The sequence below is a fragment of the Nannospalax galili genome, unplaced genomic scaffold, assembly GCF_000622305.1.
Source record: "Nannospalax galili isolate Female #2095 unplaced genomic scaffold, S.galili_v1.0 scaffold1387, whole genome shotgun sequence".
Taxonomy (NCBI): Eukaryota; Metazoa; Chordata; class Mammalia; order Rodentia; family Spalacidae; genus Nannospalax; species Nannospalax galili.
The window spans coordinates 487,390-505,282 of record NW_008355976.1 but is presented as its reverse complement, the minus strand read 5'-3'; the positions used below and the strand labels follow the sequence as shown (position 1 = coordinate 505,282).

The 17,893-nt window shown below is 51.5% G+C and overlaps 2 protein-coding genes across 16 annotated transcripts in view; one reads left to right on the top strand and one right to left on the bottom strand.

The window, feature by feature from the left end:
* Il18bp (interleukin 18 binding protein) overlaps nucleotides 1-1,326 on the top strand; it is a 4,757-nt gene extending 3,431 nt beyond the window's left edge. For both annotated transcript variants that reach the window (XM_008854075.3, XM_029556619.1), the window contains 3 exons: nucleotides 67-190; nucleotides 263-425; nucleotides 617-1,326. In XM_008854075.3, coding sequence (XP_008852297.1) covers nucleotides 67-190; nucleotides 263-425; nucleotides 617-727 — 398 coding nt within the window. In that variant the 3' untranslated portion in view covers nucleotides 728-1,326. The remainder of the gene's footprint in view (nucleotides 1-66; nucleotides 191-262; nucleotides 426-616) is intronic.
* Nucleotides 1,327-1,580: 254 nt separating this feature from the next.
* The window catches only part of Numa1 (nuclear mitotic apparatus protein 1), an 82,881-nt gene continuing 66,568 nt past the window's right edge, over nucleotides 1,581-17,893 (bottom strand). For 11 of the 14 annotated variants that reach the window (XM_008854080.3, XM_029556620.1, XM_029556621.1 and 8 more), the window contains exons 13-26: nucleotides 16,041-16,163; nucleotides 12,549-15,929; nucleotides 11,805-11,846; nucleotides 9,871-9,939; nucleotides 8,072-8,191; nucleotides 7,771-7,989; nucleotides 7,375-7,532; nucleotides 6,041-6,287; nucleotides 5,027-5,255; nucleotides 4,382-4,518; nucleotides 3,295-3,471; nucleotides 2,944-3,060; nucleotides 2,627-2,830; nucleotides 1,581-2,309 (exon numbers count right to left, since the gene is read on the bottom strand). In XM_008854080.3, coding sequence (XP_008852302.1) covers nucleotides 2,298-2,309; nucleotides 2,627-2,830; nucleotides 2,944-3,060; nucleotides 3,295-3,471; nucleotides 4,382-4,518; nucleotides 5,027-5,255; nucleotides 6,041-6,287; nucleotides 7,375-7,532; nucleotides 7,771-7,989; nucleotides 8,072-8,191; nucleotides 9,871-9,939; nucleotides 11,805-11,846; nucleotides 12,549-15,929; nucleotides 16,041-16,163 — 5,235 coding nt within the window. In that variant the 3' untranslated portion in view covers nucleotides 1,581-2,297. The remainder of the gene's footprint in view (nucleotides 2,310-2,626; nucleotides 2,831-2,943; nucleotides 3,061-3,294; nucleotides 3,472-4,381; nucleotides 4,519-5,026; nucleotides 5,256-6,040; nucleotides 6,288-7,374; nucleotides 7,533-7,770; nucleotides 7,990-8,071; nucleotides 8,192-9,870; nucleotides 9,940-11,804; nucleotides 11,847-12,548; nucleotides 15,930-16,040; nucleotides 16,164-17,893) is intronic. The other 3 variants (XM_029556625.1, XM_008854088.2, XM_029556626.1) reach the window with 2 other exon arrangements.

Below are 17,893 nucleotides of genomic sequence, written 5' to 3'. Positions count from 1 at the left end.
GGGGGGGGGGGGGTGTGGCAGTGGGAGATTGCTGTATACAAGACTAACAGCCACATGTGCTCCTAGATGGAACGCTGACCTTGTCCTGTACTGCCTGCAGCCACTTCCCCCACTTCAGCATCCTCTACTGGCTGGGTAATGGTTCTTTCATTGAGCACCTCCCAGGCCAGCTGAGGGAGGGTCGTATCAGGTGAGGGGTCTTAAGAGTAAGGGTAGTAGGAGGGAGGCCTCTCTGCCCACCTCTGACTTTGTTCTGCTCTAGCCGAGAGCACGGGCGCACAAGCACCTGGCTGCAGAGGGCCTTGGTACTGGAGGAACTGAGCCCCACTCTACGAAGCACCAACTTCTCCTGTGTGTTTACGGACCCTGGACAGGTGGCCCAGCATCACATCGTGCTGGCCCAGCTCTGGATGAAGAACCAGAAGGCAGGCATTCAGGAATAGGAGCTCTGCTATCAGGGAAAGGGTGGGCTATGCCAGGGCGGCATCCAAGCTAATGCCCACCATTCCCAGAGGTCAAAACAAGGAACTTAGGACAGATTTGGAGGGTTGAGGGAGAAAGCCTAGAGGAAAGGGACCAGGCATTTCCTCTTAACTCTGTGTCTTCACTTCCCCAGGATGGGCTGAGGACAATCCTGTCTGCCTCTCAAGAAACCTTCCCCTCCAGCCACAGCTCGGGACCGACATCAGCAGGGCCAGGAGTTGGCACAAAGCCAACAATCGAATAGCCTTGACCAGAGCTCAGCTCCTATCTGTGTGGAGGGTGATGTACATGGAGGGTGAAGTTTCTGCCGTAGGCTCTGCAGGGGAATGGCTGATTCTTGCAGCCACCTGTCTACCCACCTCCTCAAGCTCAAGCTTCTTTCTTGTCCACCCAGAACGTCTCAGTAACTAAGCCCTTAGAATTCCTCCTGCCTGTCCTGTCTTACTCCCCATAAACTTTTCTGATGTCCTATTCATCCCACTGCTATTCTGCTCAGGAACCTGAGAACTGGCAGCATCTTAGCCAAGCCACCGCCCTGCCCACACTCTCAACATGACTTTCTAGAGGCCTGTCAGGCTTCTGCTCACTTGGGTCACCATTCTTACCAAGCCAGCAGGTGAACCCTGAAGCCTGGCTGAAATGTCACCTCACCAGTGACCTCTACACTGAGCTCTGTCCATGTTCAGCATTGACTTCATATTGCATGTAACTAATTTTTGTTTTCTCTGCTCACTGCAAACAGCAGTGTCCTGTCTCAAGGAACGGATCGGGCAGTGCTGCTTCAGATCATATCTTTTTGTCACTCTGGGCAGGACCCAAAAGTTGTCATAAAGGATTGTTCAATGGGAGTATCTCCGCCTCTGCTCAGTTTCTTAGGTCCTAGTTCTATCCACAGAAACTGTGTCCTGAAAAAGAAAAGAAATCGGCCCATAATACTAGTCAGGACAGACGTCAGAAATGAAGTGTGGGATTCTGGACAACGTGATTCCAGGAGGGAGAGATGAGAGAAGGGAGGTGGTTTAAATACTGGGCAGGAGCAAAGGCAGGCTCCAAAGAAGTTTCCCTAAGTTCCCATGCCAACCAAAACAGCTCAGCACTCGAGGGAGAAAAATAGACTTTATTTACAAGTAATAACATTTAGAAAAAAATCCATCCCCGGCCCTTCAAAACCTTCCCATCATTTCAAATCCCACCCCAGTGCAAGTCTGGGGAAGGTGAGGTGTGAGCTGCCGTTGAAGACTGCCCCCTACCCCACCCCTGAGACCCAGGACCCATTTGTCCTGGAAAAGAGCATCCATCCTCCAGGCAGCTGTGCCCTTGGGTGGATGGGAACAGATAGAGCAGAGGCTCCCACCAGGTAATGCCCAGTCCTGGGCTTCAAGAGCAAGGGCCCCTGCTAGGCCCAGCCACCAGGAATAGCAGGAACCAAGGCCTGCTTCTCCAATGGTCCCTTCTAGATCCAGAGGCTAAGGAAGACTGGGCTCAAAAAGCCAGTCACAAAAAGCCAGCCTCAAATCTGGTTATGATGGAGAAGTGGATTTTGCTCCAAGAAAAAAAATTCAGGAGGCAAGAGAGGGAGAAGACCGACACTGTCTAAGCTCCAAGCCTCTCAGGCCAGCTCTGAGAAGGTGCCTAGAAGGCACCAGTGAAGTCCAGGTACCAGGCCAGGGTGCAGGCAGGCATCACTGTCTGGGGGACTGGCCACCATTGGCCTGAGAGCCGAGAGAAGGCACTGAGAGGGACAGTAGAAGGAAAAGGACCAGGCAAGGTCAGCGCTGGGGATACAGGTAGGGCCACGCACTGGTACTGGCTCTTTAATGCTTTGCCTGAAAGAGAGAGAGTCACATGGCCAGATTGTCTTATGCTGCCAGTGTCTGCTAGCTGGCTCAGAAGACCCCTGACTGGGACGCTTTTCCTTTGTGAGCCCTAGACACCTGCCTTCTGGTTACCAGTTGCTGGCCATACCTAAGAAACTTGGAGTGATCAGTGCTTTTCTCCAGTAATGAACTGCTAACCAGGATTGGGGTACCCTCCCCCCTCCAGTGGCCTAGCCTGGCCCTGCCTTGGATGCTGCCCTAAGGGGACAGTCTAGGGGGCACTCATGTTTTCACTGGGTTTCCCTTCTCTCCCAGTGCTTCTCTACCTTGCCCTTGGTCCGAGGGGTGGCAGCAGCAGATGTAGCGCTGGCTGTGGTGGTAGCGATGCGTGGAGAGCGGCGGGTTCCACTGCGGGTACCAGGGGAGGCCTTCGCTGGGGTCTTCTTTGAAATGCCTCGCCGCAGAAGACTATTCCCCAGCTTCTTGGGTGTGTTAAGGATGCTGAAGGCCATTGATTGGCGCCGGTCAGCCTGTGAGGGAAGGTCTGTCAACTGAGAGATCTTTCCAGGTCAGCTCGCTGCTCTGGAGCTCTGCCAGCAAGGCCTCACTTGGCCTTCCTTCCCTACTTCAGTCCCAGCCAAACCTGTTTAAGAACAGCTGGAGCTGCTTTCTTCTGGGCTTCAGTGGTGCTTTGTTTGCGCCCTTCATGTCGGTCCCGGGGAGTCATGGGGCGTGGGAAACAGCTGGTAGCCTTCTTGGACTGTGAGGCAAAAGAATTAGACAGACAAAGCCAAGAGGACATCACATTCAAAACCAGGGATCTTGGCCTCTCAGAGCTGAGTGGATCTCCATCAACCTGTTCCCCTCCCCAACAGCCTCATCTGTCCTTGGAGAGAAACACTTCCCCTCTAATTCACAATTTAGACTTGCTGCATTAGACCTGATATGGCCACAGTGCCAAAGAGAACAAAACACAGAAGCAACCACCACCTACCTCAGGGGTGCCAGGGCCCTGGTGGGTCTCTAAGGAGACCCGTTTGCGCTGCTGGCGGGTGGTAATGCCAGCACCCTCAGCAATCTGGGTTGGCTGCATGCTGGCTCGGCGCAGGGTCTCCCGAGGATCTCCGGTTTTCATCTCCTCATCGGTGATGGTGGCCAGGCTTAGGGAAGGCTGCACGGGTGGAGGCAGCAGTATCTTTAAAAAACCCTCTCTTCCTGTTTTCCACCTATATCCTCATGAATGGCCAGTAGTCCTGAGTAGATGTCTCTTTGGGCCCCAGCCCACTGTGACACTCCTGAGTGCTAGCTGCCATTCCACCTGGAAGCATGAGATCACCTTCCCTCGCAGACCAGAGGCCCAGGGCTCCAATACTCAGGCTAAACTAGTAAATCACAGGTGGCACTTAAGAAAGTGTACAAAAACTAACCACAAACTAGAGTCATCTGAGAAGGAACCACAGTTGAGGATTGGCCTTTGGGCATGTCTGTGGGGCATTTTCTTGATTGCTAATTTATGTGTGAGGGTTCAGCCCACTGTGAACAGTGCTGTCCCTGAGCAGGTGGGCCTGGGCTGTATAAAAAAGGTAGATGAGGGGCTGGAGAGATGGCTCAGCGGTTAAGAACACTAGTTGTTCTTGCAGAAGACCCAAGTTCAAATCCCAGCACCCACATGGCAGCTAACAACTGTCCGTAATTCCAGTTCCAGAGGATCCAACACCCTCTTCAGACCTCCATGGCATTGCACGACATGGGTTCACTCACATACATGCAGGCAATACACGCATACACACAAAATAAAAATTTTTAAAAAGGTAGATGAACAAGCCAGTGGAAGCAAGCCAGTAAGCAGTGTTCCTCCATGGGTTCTGCTTCAGTTTCTGCCTCCAGGTTCCCAGCTTAGGTCCTGCCTGACTTCTCTCATGGATGGACTGTGACCTGGGAGTTACAAACTGAAATAAACCCTTTCTTCCCCAAGTTGTTTTTAATTGTGGTTTTAGCACAGCAACAGAAGCAAACTAGGACAGAAGCTGAGAGAGAAGGAATGCCAGTATGGGAGGTCTTTCAGTAACCCCAGGTCTCACCCTGGACTCCAGAGGATAGCAGGTCTTCAAGTGCGGGGGGCATACTCTGTTGCGCTGCTGCAACTCTGCAATGCGGTTCCAGTCGTCCAGCTGCTCAGGCTCATCCTGACAAGTGCCCATGTAGAAGCTGTTCCTTCCTATGAAGCACAATAGTGAACAGGGCTGCAGTTACACATCATCTACTAATCTGACCAGACTAACTCTTCTAGAGCCTCTTAAAAAGGAGATTGGAGGACTCCGACAAGTATCATTACATGAAACCTCAAGCTAAAGTTAGGTGAGCATCTCTGGTTCAGACTGCTTTGGGTGCAGCAGCTCTAGATGGACAGGCAAGGCCGAGACTGCAAGAACTCCGGAGAGATGGTGGTGTTGGTACAGAAAGGTAGCAAAGGAGGCTAGCCTTGGAGAGAGATGGCTCAGCCATTAAGGGTACTAGCTGTTCTTGTAGAGGATCTGGGTCCAAATAACCATCTCTAACTCCAGTTCTAGAAGATCCGGTGACCTCTTTTGGTTTCTGGTGGCACTGCACACACATGGTGCACTCACATACATGTAGGCAAAACACTCACATATAAAAAAATTCAGGAGAAAAGAGGCTAGCCTTGAGCTTCTGAAAGCTTGCTTCTTCCCTGTGCCAGGGTTTACCTTGTGGGGCCCCACTGGACACCCTGGCCTGGGAGCGACGAGTAGAGCTTCGAGTGGTAGGCCGATAGCCAGGCAGACTAAGCAGAGCTGAGTTGCCGTCATCAGGAGAACCCAGACGGGCCAGAGACTGGGTAGAAGAGGTGGCTCGCAGGACAGCCTGGGAAGCAGGGGCAGACTGCGTGCTATAGAAGGATGAGTTAGCACTGTCTGGCTCCTCCATATCTAGCTTCTAGGAGAAAGAATGAATCATTCACACTATGAAGCCACCACCATCTTCTGTCCCCTGAGCTCCCAGATGTCTATGTTCCCACACTGCTTTTAAAAACTCCTTAGATTGCATGTGTGCAAATAGGCCTCACTACCAGAAGCCCTCATGAGATGATGAAGTTGCCAAGACTCACAAAACCTATTAAAAATACCTGGAGGGAGGGAAGGAGATGCTTGCTATCAGCCCATTTCAGAGGTTAGAAGATGAGTAAGCCCCCCAATCAAACAGCTAGGAAGTGGCTGGGCTAAGAGCTAGAACCCACACCTCCTGAGCTATCTTGTGGGGCTCAGCCTATAACCTCTGCCATCTCTCCATCCCAGGTTCCTGGAGTCCAAACATCTAGAATTTCCCCAGATTCTTGGTAGTAGAAAGCTTACCAAAGGCACCTGTTTCCCAATCTCCTGGAAACAGAAATAAAGGCAAGAACCCAGAGTCAAGCAGTAGCAGTCCACTACGAACCATGCCATGCTACATCTCAGCCATACAGGGGTCCAGAGGCTCAGGCTGAGCTGTAATGTCTCCTATTATCTGCCTGGGCTACAAAAGGGATAGACACACTAGCCTTCCAGTCAGGTAGGTCCCGTCCTTTCTATATAAGAGGCCCTAAGCAAGTTACTCCCTTTCTCAAGAGCTCAGCTTTCCCATTTGTACCTTATGGATTTGGTCATCCCTGCCTGCTCCTGACTGAGGACCCTTGGAGAGGAAATGGCATTTCTACCTTGCAGGCCCATACTCAGCAGCCTTACCTTTGTCATGGTAATGTTGATGATTTGTGTGGTTCGCCTGCGAGCAGAGCGGGTCTTACGGCCTGAGTCGGGGAAGACGTCCCCCAAGGAGTCCAAGCTGCTCTCCAGAGGAGGCTGACCCCGAGCAGGAATGGGAGTGAAGTACAGGCTCTCCAGGGATTCCACCTTGCGGGGCAGGCGCTGGGAAATAGGTGAGGCTGGCTCTCCAGGAACACTGGTGCCATCTGGCTGGGTACGAGGCAGCTTGCTGTAGAAAAGCAACTCACTTAGATGCAGTTCCTAGGTCAGAAGGCGTTCTGTTTCCTTACCCCAAAGGGGCTCTTTCTTACACTCACCACAAGCACACTATTGCTATAATTTTTCAGAGGTACCAAGAAAAGGCTTTTCAGTCTACTCTCAGCTGCCTCTAACCACTTCATACTGCCAACTCCCAGGCCCTGCTCTCTAGGCTAGAAAGCCAATGCCTCAGACCTTCCATAGCAGCCGCAGCTCCTCCACAACAGGGCCTCCCTGCCTGGTCTTCCTGCATTTCCTATTCAGTAAGGAAGAATACCTTCAGAGTCCTCAAATCGTAATAAATGTGGGTGTGGTCTGACCTCTCCTGCCACACCTAGTCAACTACCAGCCTTCTAAGTAGCTCTCCTATCCTGTCACCTAGATTTAGACTGGCATCTGAGTCAGATTGCAGAGTGGTGACAGGCAAGGACATAGATCAGGCTGCCCAAGTTCAAGTCCCAGCTCCACAAGAGCCTAGTCCAGTCACTGCCCCTCTAAGCCCTGGTTCCATCTGCTTAAAGATAGATATAATAAATAATAATCTGCCTCAGAGGATTGTTGGGGGTAAAAAAGGAAGTTGTAATTGTTTTAAGTACTCAGAACACTGGTACATAGTAAGTACAGTACAGTGTTTGATAAACAGTAACTGTCCTTTAATCCTTGACTTCTATACTCTCAGAAGACTCTAAAGATGCAAGATTCAACCTTGTAGTCCTAAATTCAGCCCTTTGAGGTTGCTTGGGTCTTTAGGATCAAGTCTAGCCTCTTTGAGTTCTTGGGCCCACTCAGCCACAAGGTTCTGCACACACCTGTGGATTCTATTAACACTCTCAGTAGGTGAGACAGCTTCCACTGAGGCTTTCTTGACCATTTCTTTTCCACCTCAACTGCACCCTAAGCAGACATCTGACATCACATCTACAACACTTCAGTTTTATCCCCAATTCCCAAGAACAAACTTTCAGAAGGCAAAGGGTCCACATATTATTTTCCTAGTCCAGTGCCTAGAATACCAGGCACTCAGTGAACAGACAAGGGGTAGAGGCATGTCCCCTGACCTGGTGACACTGCATGGTGTCCCCTCCTCACAGCTCAGATCCAGGCTGTCAATACTCAAATCCAGCTGGGGTTTGACCTGGAGCTCACGGCTCTTTAAGGCATCAGTTGCCACCTGAAATTTACCCAGGTCTCGAAGCTGCTGATCTGCATGGGCAACCTGGGAAGAATGAAGGAAAGCAACCAGGTGTGGTGGTGCACGCCTTTGATCCCAGTACTGGGGAGGCAGAGGCAGGCGGATCTCTGTGAGTTGGAGCCAGCCTGGGGCTACAGGGAGACCCTGTCTCAAAAAGACCAAAAAGAAAAAAGAATGAAGGGAAGCATAAAAGCAGGGGTGGCCTTGGAGAGGAGAGTATGGGTTCAACAGTACAGGGGTAAGGTGCATCTGTTTAGCTTACCTGTGCCTCCAGGCTGCGCACCTGGGCAGTAAGGTGGCGGCAGGCTTGTTCAGCCTCCTTGGTCTTCAGTCCTGCCTGCTGCAGCTCACGGCCCAGACGTTCAGCTTCAGCCCGCAGCTCCTTGTTCTCCTTCTGCAGCTGCTCCAGGTCCCGAAGCTGTTCCTGCAGCTCTTGGTTCTGCTGTTTCTTGGCATCATAATGGGTCTTGGCTTTCTCCATCTGTGTGGAGAGATAAGGTAGGTAGGTACAGCAGACTCTTTAGAGGAGAAGGAAGAGAGCAAGCCCATTCCCAGCTCCTCACCTGCAGCTTATAATGCTCAGCGGCCTGTTCCTTCTGGCTCAGTTGGGCCTGCAGCTCACTCAGCTGTGCCTGGAGGCGCTGGACCTCCTGCTGGCTCTCACCTCCCTGGGCCTGGAAAGCCTGAAAGAAAGGCCAGTCAGAAGGGCAGCTCTAGCTGCTCCAACCCAAATCCACTGGCCTACACTTGCTGCTCAGGCTCCACAGGTATTCTGAGTTCTGCATGCATACATTCCCTCAGAATTCCTGCCTCAGCAACTCACAGTCCCAACTACAGCCCTACAGAAACACCACACATCCTCCCAGACTCCTTTTTGTGGATGCTTTTCTGACCAGCTTCTATCATCTGGCTCAGAGTTGTCATCTCTGCCTGCTTTCTTTGAGACTAGGCACACAGCGTCTCATTACACACACACAATCTCCCAAAGGAAGAGAAAATCGATCTTCAGAGAGCACCTGGGTGCAGAGCACAGTAGGTGGCACTAGCATGTGACAGGGGCTCACTTTTCCAAACTACTTTGAGAAGTAACTTTTATTCTCATTACAGAGATGAAGAAAATGAGTTCAGAGATTTAGGCAAACTGACCTAGGTCACAGTGAACAGCACAGAACAAGACCTGAACATGGTCCACCTAACCCCAAAGCCTATGGAAACTCATTTACGATGCCATAACTGCCTCTTATCCAGACTACAACTCCTAAAGAGTAGGCCTGCACCTGACTGTCACCTGCAATGTCAGCTTGGTCTGCTACGGATTCTGGATAGGCGCATCCCATTAGTAGCTCTCCTATCTCCTAAAAGGAACATGATAAACCTGTTTATCATTTGTAACACTGCGGATGTTACGCCTGGGATCCATAGCTCCTATCAACATATGGAACCCAGGACCTTCTGTATGCTAGGCAAGTCCCAATGCTGCCCAATTTCTTTGCCCTGGACTAACAGATGTGAAGCTTAGAGCTGCAAAAAGCAACCATTAGAACAAAGAAGGTAACAATTAAAAGTATTAACTGGTCATTACAGTACACGACTGTGATCCCAGCACTATGGGCTACATGACGAGACCTTGTCTCAAAAATAAATAGCTGGGCATAGCTGGGTGTGGTGGCATAGGCCTTTTAAACCCAGCACTTGGGAGACAGAGGCAGGTGGATTTCTGTGGAGATTGAGGCCATCTAGGACTACTTAGTCATTTCCAGGCCAGATAGGGCTACAGGGAGACCCTGTCTCAAAAGACTGATCCATACATCCATCAATCAGCCAGTCAGTCAGTCAATAAATTGATTGATTGATAAAATGTAATAGTAGGTACTGTTAAGACTCTCACATCTTCAGCCCAGAATACTTAGACCAGTGCTGTTCCATAGAACTTTATGGGATGAAGGAACTTGCTGAATCTTCACTGTCTCACAAGGTAGCCACTAGCCACACACATATAGAGCAGGGAAATGTGGCTAGTGTACACATTTTCTTTTTAAAGGTGCTGACTGAACCTAGGGCCTTCTATGTGCTAGGTAAGTGCTCTACCACTGAGCTATACCCCTGGCCCTTCATTATTTTTTAAGATATTTTTTTACAGGTGTCTTGCTGCTGTAATGAAGGGAGAAGGCCTTCCCGTGAAAGGTCCTAAAAGGCAAACCCAGGACTTCCAAGCCTCGGGATGGCCTCCTGGGCAACCAACCTCCTCCAAGGTTACCCCTGCTCTGACCCTACACCACCACAGTCCAAGGATTTGGAGTGGTCATTCCTCCACCCTCTTGCTCTGAGGTAGAGGCCAGGCCTGTGAGCACAGCTGTCCCACCTTCAGTTTCTGCTGCTGCACCTTGCTGGCTTGGTCATACTCTGCCAGTTTCTTACTCAGTTCTTCCACCTGGGGAATAGCAGAGGGGAGAGAAAATTCAGGAAACCTAGACTCAACTAGGGGGTTCCCCTAGACCATTACCCCAGACTCCTCTGTCTTCTACATAGGTAACAACCTGCTATCAGGGTCTGTGGTGGCCCCAAATAGATGTTATGTTGCCAAGGCCACCTGCCCATACTTGCTCCATCTCTAGCCTGCAATCCCCAAGTCAGCAGCTGACTCTTCAGAGCTGCCAGCTTTCCACATCCCTGCTGCATCCTGTTCCCCAACCCCAACCTGCCTAGACTGGCGGCATGAACAGGGCACCTATGGGGCTAGAAGATGGCACAGCACTGAAACATGGATTCGGTTTCCAGCACCCACATGGCGGCTCCTAACTGTTATCTCCAGTTCCAAGAGATCCAGTGCCCTCTTCTGACCTCCATGTGCACCAGCCACGCATGTGGTGCACATACATGCAGGCAACCATTCATACACATAAAATATATTTTTTTTTTAAAAAAAAGGAAAAAAATAAAACAGTTAGTCTGATGCTCTAGCAGACGTTTCCCATGTAAATCCAACCCTCCCTTCCTAGAAAGTGCCAAAGCAAAGCTCTCAGGTACTCAGACCTCTTCCCAATCTCCATCTGCTATTAGGGCTGGTGCTAGCAGCGTGACAGCTGTGGTTAGCAATGGGGGGATAGACTGCTAGAGGACAAGAGCAGGGGCAGCACACATACCCAAGTCCCGCCTCCCAACTCCCATAAAGAAGAGCCAGAGGAGGAAGGGAACAAAAATGGATCATAATAGCCACAAGCACCCCTGGTTCCTCCAGGCATCTGGGGGGTTCAAGCATGACCAGGCAGCAGAGGGAGAGGTAAAATGCTCCACTGCTAACTGCTTGCTTTTCAAACTGATTGTCCACATCACCTCAATCTCCTTGGAGGAGGTGACAAGAGGAATGCAGGGCCCACTTCCTTGGCAGGCCTTCAGTGACTGGGAAGGAGGGCAGTGGAGAAGGTGCTCTTACTAAATACCAGCTGTGTAGCCGCTAGGGAGCACAGAGAACCTTGTGAAAGAGAAGGAGGCAACCAGACCATATGGCCCATCTGGCCCAGACCCCTTCTGCGTCTCTCAATCTTGAGCTTCCTTCTCCAGACAGTTCTGTGTGAAGCTCTGGCCTCTGGTCTAGAGAGTGCTGGGTGAGTGTTCTGAGCTCATCATGGTGCCTCTCCTTCAAGGGCTGCCTTATATATCACTTAAAAAAAGTTAATTTTTAAAATTTTATGTATATGTGTGTATTGCCTGCATGTATGTGAGTGCACTCGTGTTGTACAATGCCATGGAGGTCAGAAGAGGGCTTTGGATTCCCCTGGAACTGGAGTTAAGGACGGTTCATAGCTACCATATGGGTGCTGGGAATTGAACCTGGGTCCTCTGCAAGAGCAGTCAGTGCTCTTAACCACTGAGCCATCTCTCCAGCCCCTTTACTTTTATGATTTGGATAAATCCATACTCTATGGAAAGAAGGGTGCTCATCTAAACAAGGCCAAAGTAAGTCAAAACAGAACTAAAGGTTTTAGAATCATGAGGATTGAGTCTGTTATTAGAGCAGGTCTGGAAGAGGTGAAACCTATGCTACCCCTTGTCCCTAACAGGTGAGAGAAAGTGCAGAAAGGGAGCAGCCGACCTGGGATGGGTGGGATGTGACCCAAGAGAGGGCCCATAACACTGCACTCCTGGGTAGCCTGGGCCTGGATTCCATGGCTTGACCCTGCCCCCTTCACAAACAGTTCACAACAGGAGCTGGCGGAGCAAGCTGCAGCAGGGGTCATGCACTGAGACTGGTCACCGCTTAAGCAGCCAGCATTTATCCAGAACCCCAGGCATTACCTGCTTAGTCTGCTCTCTCTGAAATACCTCTAGCTGCTCCACCTGTGCATGGGGGAGGAGCAACAGAGACAGTGAGATGGCGCCACTGCCAGGCTGACTTCACCTGGGCTCTGGCATTTCCTCTAGGGACTACATTTGCTCAGCTTAAAAAAAAAAAAAAAAATGCCAGTTTAAGCCAGATGTGGGGATGCATGCCTGTAATCACACTTGTGGAGATACGATAGGAGTTCAAGGCTGTCTTTGGCTGCAGAGTGAGTTCAAACCTGAGCCACATGGAATGGTGTTTCAAAACCAATCAATCCAGTTTGGCTGCTTCTACTCCCAGCAGCCATTGGGGCTCTAGGTCATCACAACTTGACTCTCCAGGATCAAAGCCTTCAAAGAAAGGGAGGCCATAGATATTTTCCTCCTTTTTTTTTGGAGGGAAGGGGGTGTGGAAATTCAGACGGGGTCTAACTATGCAACTCCAAGCTGGCCTCAAATTCATGATCTTCCTGGGCACCTTTGGCCTCCCAAATGCTGGGATTAGAGGTGTGCGCCACAGCTAGCTTGAACATTTTTTTTAGGATGACAACAACTAACTTGGGAGTCTACCAGTCCTCTTTCTTTTTCTGCCACCCAGTGAATGAGGGCAGGCAAGCTATTGTAGTGTGCTAGCCAGGAGGTTAGGGAATGCAGAGGAACAATACTTCCATGTGCTCAGGTTTGGATCTGTCGGGGGGATGGCTGGACTGGACAATTTACCTGGGCAGTGAGTTTCTGCCTCTCGTCCTGGAACCGCTGCCTTTCTTCCAGGACCTTCACCTTGGCACCCTCATACTTGGCAGTCATCACCTCCAGCTCCCTGCTTGTGCTCTGTGCTTCTTGCCGCATCTCAGCCAGACGGGTCTCAGCATCAGCACGCACAGCTGCTAACTCCTGGACATACTTCTCACGGGCCTGATCCAGCTCCACTTCCAGGAACTGCCGGCCAAGGCTGGCCCGCTCTCCCAACCCCCGGTTCTCCTCTGCCAGCAAGCCATGAGCCTTCTTCAGCATGCTCAGTTGCTCTGCATAGCTGGCCTTCTCTGCCCGAAGCTGCTGGGCTGCTCGCTCCTGCTCCACCACCTTTTGTCGCAACGGCACTAGTTCCCCAAGCTCCCTCTGTGCCCTCATCAGCTCTGCCCGCAGCCCTCCAGCTGCCTGCTTGCTCTGCTCCAGCTCCTCCCGGTGGCGCTTCTCCGCAGCTGCCTGCTCAGCCTGCAACTGCTGGCAGAGATGCTTGGCAGGCAGCAGCTCGCTCACCAGGGCCTGTGTGCTGGTGTGCTCCAGCTGCAGGGCAGAGAGCGCTTGTTCCTTCTGGAAGAACTTCTCCTGCCACGCCTTCAATTCTTGGCCCAGTTCTTCAGCTCGCTCGGCCTGTGAGGCCAGCTCCTGCCGCAAGTTCTCTGAAGCCACACGCTGTTTCTCCACCTCCTCCCGGAGGCTCTGTACTTCCTGCCGCAGAGCTGAGCTGCGTTCCGCTGCTCTGGCACTGTTGCTGGCTGTTTCTGCCTGAAGCAGGCGCAGCCTCTCTTCTAGCTTCTGGCTCTTCTCTGACTCAGCTATAACTAGGCGTTTTAACTCTTTGCTCTCCCCCTCTTTCTCTAGGACTTGGCGATTCAGGATGGACACCTCTTCTTCCAAGCTGCTGATAAGACTGCTTTTTCTGTCAGCCTCCTGCTGGCCCCGGGCTACCTGGGCCTTCCATTCCTCCTCAGACTTGCTATGGTCCTGGGCCTTGGCACGGAGGGCTGTCAATTCCCTCTGAGCTGAGGCTGAAGCAGCTTGACTGTGCCCCAGCTCCCGAGCCTTCTCCTCTAACTGGCTCTGCAGCGTCTCCAGGGCCTTGTCCCTCTCGGCCAGGGAAGCTCGCTCCGACTCCAAGCTGTGTGCCAGGCCTTCAACCTGCTCTTGCTGCCGGCGGCACTGCTGCTCCAGCTTGCTCACCTCTGCCTGCAAGGTCTCCAGCTCAGTGCCTGGAGGCTCTGTCTTTCCAACTGCCTCTAACTGGGCTCCTGGGCCCAGAGTATCTTCCCCACTGGCGCCCCCTACAGGGTGCTCTTTTTCTTTCTTGACCCGAAGTGCTTTCAGCTGCTCCATGTCCTGCTGAAGCTCTCTCAGCTCTGATTTTAGAGCTGCCTCCTGTCCACGAAGCTTGGCCAGCTCCTGGTCTTTGCCATCCTTTTCCTTCAAGGCATGGGCCAGTGCTTCCTGCAGGGCAGCGAACTCCACACGCTGCTCGTTGAGGGCATTCTGTAGCCGCATCTCAAGCTCTGCCTTGGCTGCCTTCTCCTGGGCCAGGTCAGCTTGGGCCTGGCCCCGCTCCTGAGTCAGCCGTGCTACCTCCCTCTCTTGTTGCCCACGCTCCTCCTGCTGCTGCCCCTGGCTCTCCATGAGCGCTGCCCTCAGCCTCTCCAGTTCGCTGCCCATTTGTTCGGCCTCACGCTCCATAGCCTGTAGTGCTGCCTGTGTGCTGCAGAATGGCCGTCCCTGCTGTTCTTCTAGCCATTTGGACTCTCTGTCACTAGCCCTTGGTGGCTCTTTGAATAGCTCATGGGAGGCTGTTTCCTGTTGTTCACCTGCTTTGCGCACCAAGGCCTCCAGCCGGGCCACCTCCTTGCTAGTGGCAGCCATTTTCTCCTGCAGAGTAGAGAGGTCATCTGCCAGCTTCTGGGCTCTGACTTCCTTCTCCTGGACCTGCTGAAGGGCTCTGGCCAGGTTGGCATGAAGCTGGGCTAGCTCAGTCTGCTGCTGGCCTATCTGGAGCTCACTGTGGGCCTCTACTCCTGCCATCTTCTCTTTTGCCTCCTGAAGCTCCTGGCGGGCCTTTACACACTCCTCCTTCAGAGCCATCAGCTGTTCCTGGAACATGGCACCATACCGTGCCTCTTCTTGCTGGCTGTCTTCAAACCTCCCTTGCCAGGTAGCAACTTCCTTGACAAGCCGCTCACACTCACTCTCAGCCCTATGCTGGGAAGCTGTGGTCTCTGCAAGCTCCTGCCGCAAGGCTTCAGTCTCAGCCTGATGGGCTTTCCCAAGCTGCTGTAATTGGGCCTCCAGCCCCTTTCGCTCAGTCTTCTCTTCCTCTAACTCCTTCTGTTCCTGCTTACGCTGCTCCATGAGGCTTCGGGACTCTGCTTCTAGTTCAGTGACATGGCGTTGCTGCTCCTCCAGGGCATCTGCCGCCTTGCGTTTCTCCTCCTCAAGGCTGCCCTTGGTGATTTTCAAGGACTCCTCAAGGACCCGTAGCTGTTCTTGGAGCTGGCCTTTCTCCTGGGCCACTTTTTCTATCTCGGTTGCTTTTTGCTGTTCAGCCTTCAGTTGGGCCTCTAACTCTGTCACCCGGGCCTGGGCCTGACGCTGTTCCTGGTGGGCAGCTTCAACACAGGAATGGAGTTCCTCTACTTTTTGGCTGAGCTCTACTTTCTCCTGCTGGGCTTGTGTGACTGATGTCTGCACACTGTCCCGAGCTTCATTAGCAGCTTGAAGTTGCTTCTGCAGACTCTCTAGCTTGGCAGCCATCTCCTTCTCCATTGCTTCCAGCTGCTGGCGAGCAGCATCCCTCTCCCTTAGAGAGGCTTCTTGCGCCTCAGTAACACTGGCCAGTTGCTGGGCGTGATCTCGCCTGGCTGCCTCCTGCTCCTTGGCTGCCTCTTCCAGCAGCTGCTCCTTCTGTTTCAGGCTGCTGCTCAGCTGCTCCACCTGCTGACAGAGGCCTTGCGAGGCCTGTTCTTGCTCTTGCAGGGTCTGTGCCAGCTCAGCCTGCTCCTTTTTGGCTTGCTCTTTCAGGCTGGCCAGCTCTTGATCCTGCTGCTGCAGGGTGGCATTGAGTGCTGTTAGAGAGGCCACGTGGGCAGTCAGCTGGGCCCCCTGAGCCTGTGAGGCCTGCTCCAGCTCCTCCTTGGCCTGGCAGAGGCTGGAGATGGAGCTCTGCAGGTCAGCAATCAAGCTGGCCAGCTGCTGCTTTTCTTCTTCAAAGCGGCCCCGCTCAGCGAGTAGCTGGGCTTCCTGCTGGCCCTGTTCATGCTCCAAGGTCTGCACCCGGGCTTGGAGCTGGGTGTTGTCTGCAGCAAGTGTGGCTGCTTCTTGCTTCAAGGTTTCCAGCTGTTTGGATAAAGAGACAAACGGGGATCAGCATGACTCCTCAGTAAACAGAGAAGCACCAAGAACCAACCCCATCACACAGTCTTACAGGCTGCTCCTGTGTATTCCTACCTGCAAGGCATCACCCAGCACCTCGCCCTTCTCCTGAGTCAGGTTCTCACACAGTTGATCTGCCCGTTCTTCCAGCTGGGAAAGCTTTCCCTGAAGGATTTCATTCTTCTCTTCAAGACATTTCTTGGAGTAAACAAGAGATCCATGTGAACAGAGAAGTATAACACGCAGCAGATGACCACTCAGGCCCTCAAGAGTATCAACAAAGAGCGAGACACTGCCATCCTGTTACCTAGCTCTCTCCTTGTCCTGACCTAGAGAAAACCTCTTAGAAACCATGGGTCTGAGCTAGGTGATGCAACTCCTAGCACTCGGAAAGCTGAGACATGAGGGTCAAAAGTTCACAGATGAGCTGGAGAGAAAGCTCAGCAGTTAAGAGCACTGACTGCTCTTGCAGAGGACCCATGTTCCGTTCCTGGTACCCACAAAATGGCTAACTGTCCATAACTTCAGTTCCAGGGTAGCCTACACCCTCTTCTGGCCTCCATAGACATTGCATGCATGTGGTATACTTACATGCAAGCAAAACACCATACACATAAAATAAACAGCTCAAAGACCAGTTTGGGCTACAAAACCCTACTTCAAAAACAGTAACAATAAAAAATAAATCATCCAAGGTCTAGACCTCCAAGGATCTGATTTTCTAGTCCAAAGTCTAAAGCCAAACTAAGTCAAAGTGTGAACTTTCAATTTACTTACCATGTATACTTCCTTGGACAAGTCTTGATTCCCAGACTATCCAAATCACCATCATATTAAAAACAGCCCCTGGGCATTAACACCAGCAGAGCCTCAGTGGTCCAGCCCCACACCCACTTCCCCACCATTGTGGGTACCAGGTACTGTGCTGATATATCTCTGAACTCCTTCCTAATCCACCCACAAGTCTGAGAGGGAGCTATTACTCTCTCTTTTACATCAAAGGAAGATCCTGCCACCCAGATGCCAAATGCTGTGCCCAAGGGTTACATGGTTAACAAGCAGCAGGGTTAGGCTCTTATTGACAGTAACAATGATACAGGATGGGCATCCCTAATCTGAAAATATAAAATCCAAAGATCCCAAATCCTAAATTTTCTGAGTTCCAACATGATGCCAAAAGTTTTTTGGATTTTGAGCAAGGTATTGTAGCAGAAGCCTGTAATCCCAGTACATAGGAAACAAAGACAGTCTACATAGCCAGACTCTCTTAAAAAATAGTTTTGGGGGGCTGGAGAGATGGCTCGGCAGTTAAGAACACTGGCTGTTCTTGCAGAAGACCAGGGTTTGAAACCCAGCACCCACACGGTGGCTAACAACTGTCCATAACTCCACTTTCAGAGGTCAGGGTCTTCTGACCTCTGAGGGCATTCCACGACACAGGTGCACTTACATGCAGGCAATATACTCATACACAGAAAAAAAAAAAAGTTTTGGATTTTAGAGTAATGTAAATTTTGGATTAGGGATGCTCAACTCAAAGTCTATGTAAACATTCCATAATGAGAAAACCTTCAGTCTCTGACACACTTGTGGTCTCAAGCATTTATAGCAAGGGAAACCCAAGCTGAAATCACAACTAACTCAGAACTTACTTTACCCCTTACAACAAGTCAATGCTTCAGACAATCTCATGATAGTCAGCAGAGCAGCTGCTTGTCATCAGTCCCCTTAGGGACTGATTAACTTTTCCAAGATCCATACCTTGTACGCTGCAGGTTTTGTAGGCATCCTGGACCTAGTCCATTATAGCATACTACTAATGTATGAGAAGGCAGCTCACTACTCAAGGGAACAGCACAGCAGAACAGAGCAAAGCAATGAACTTACTATGCACAAGGGTTCAGATTGTGGGCACATTCCAAGCAGAG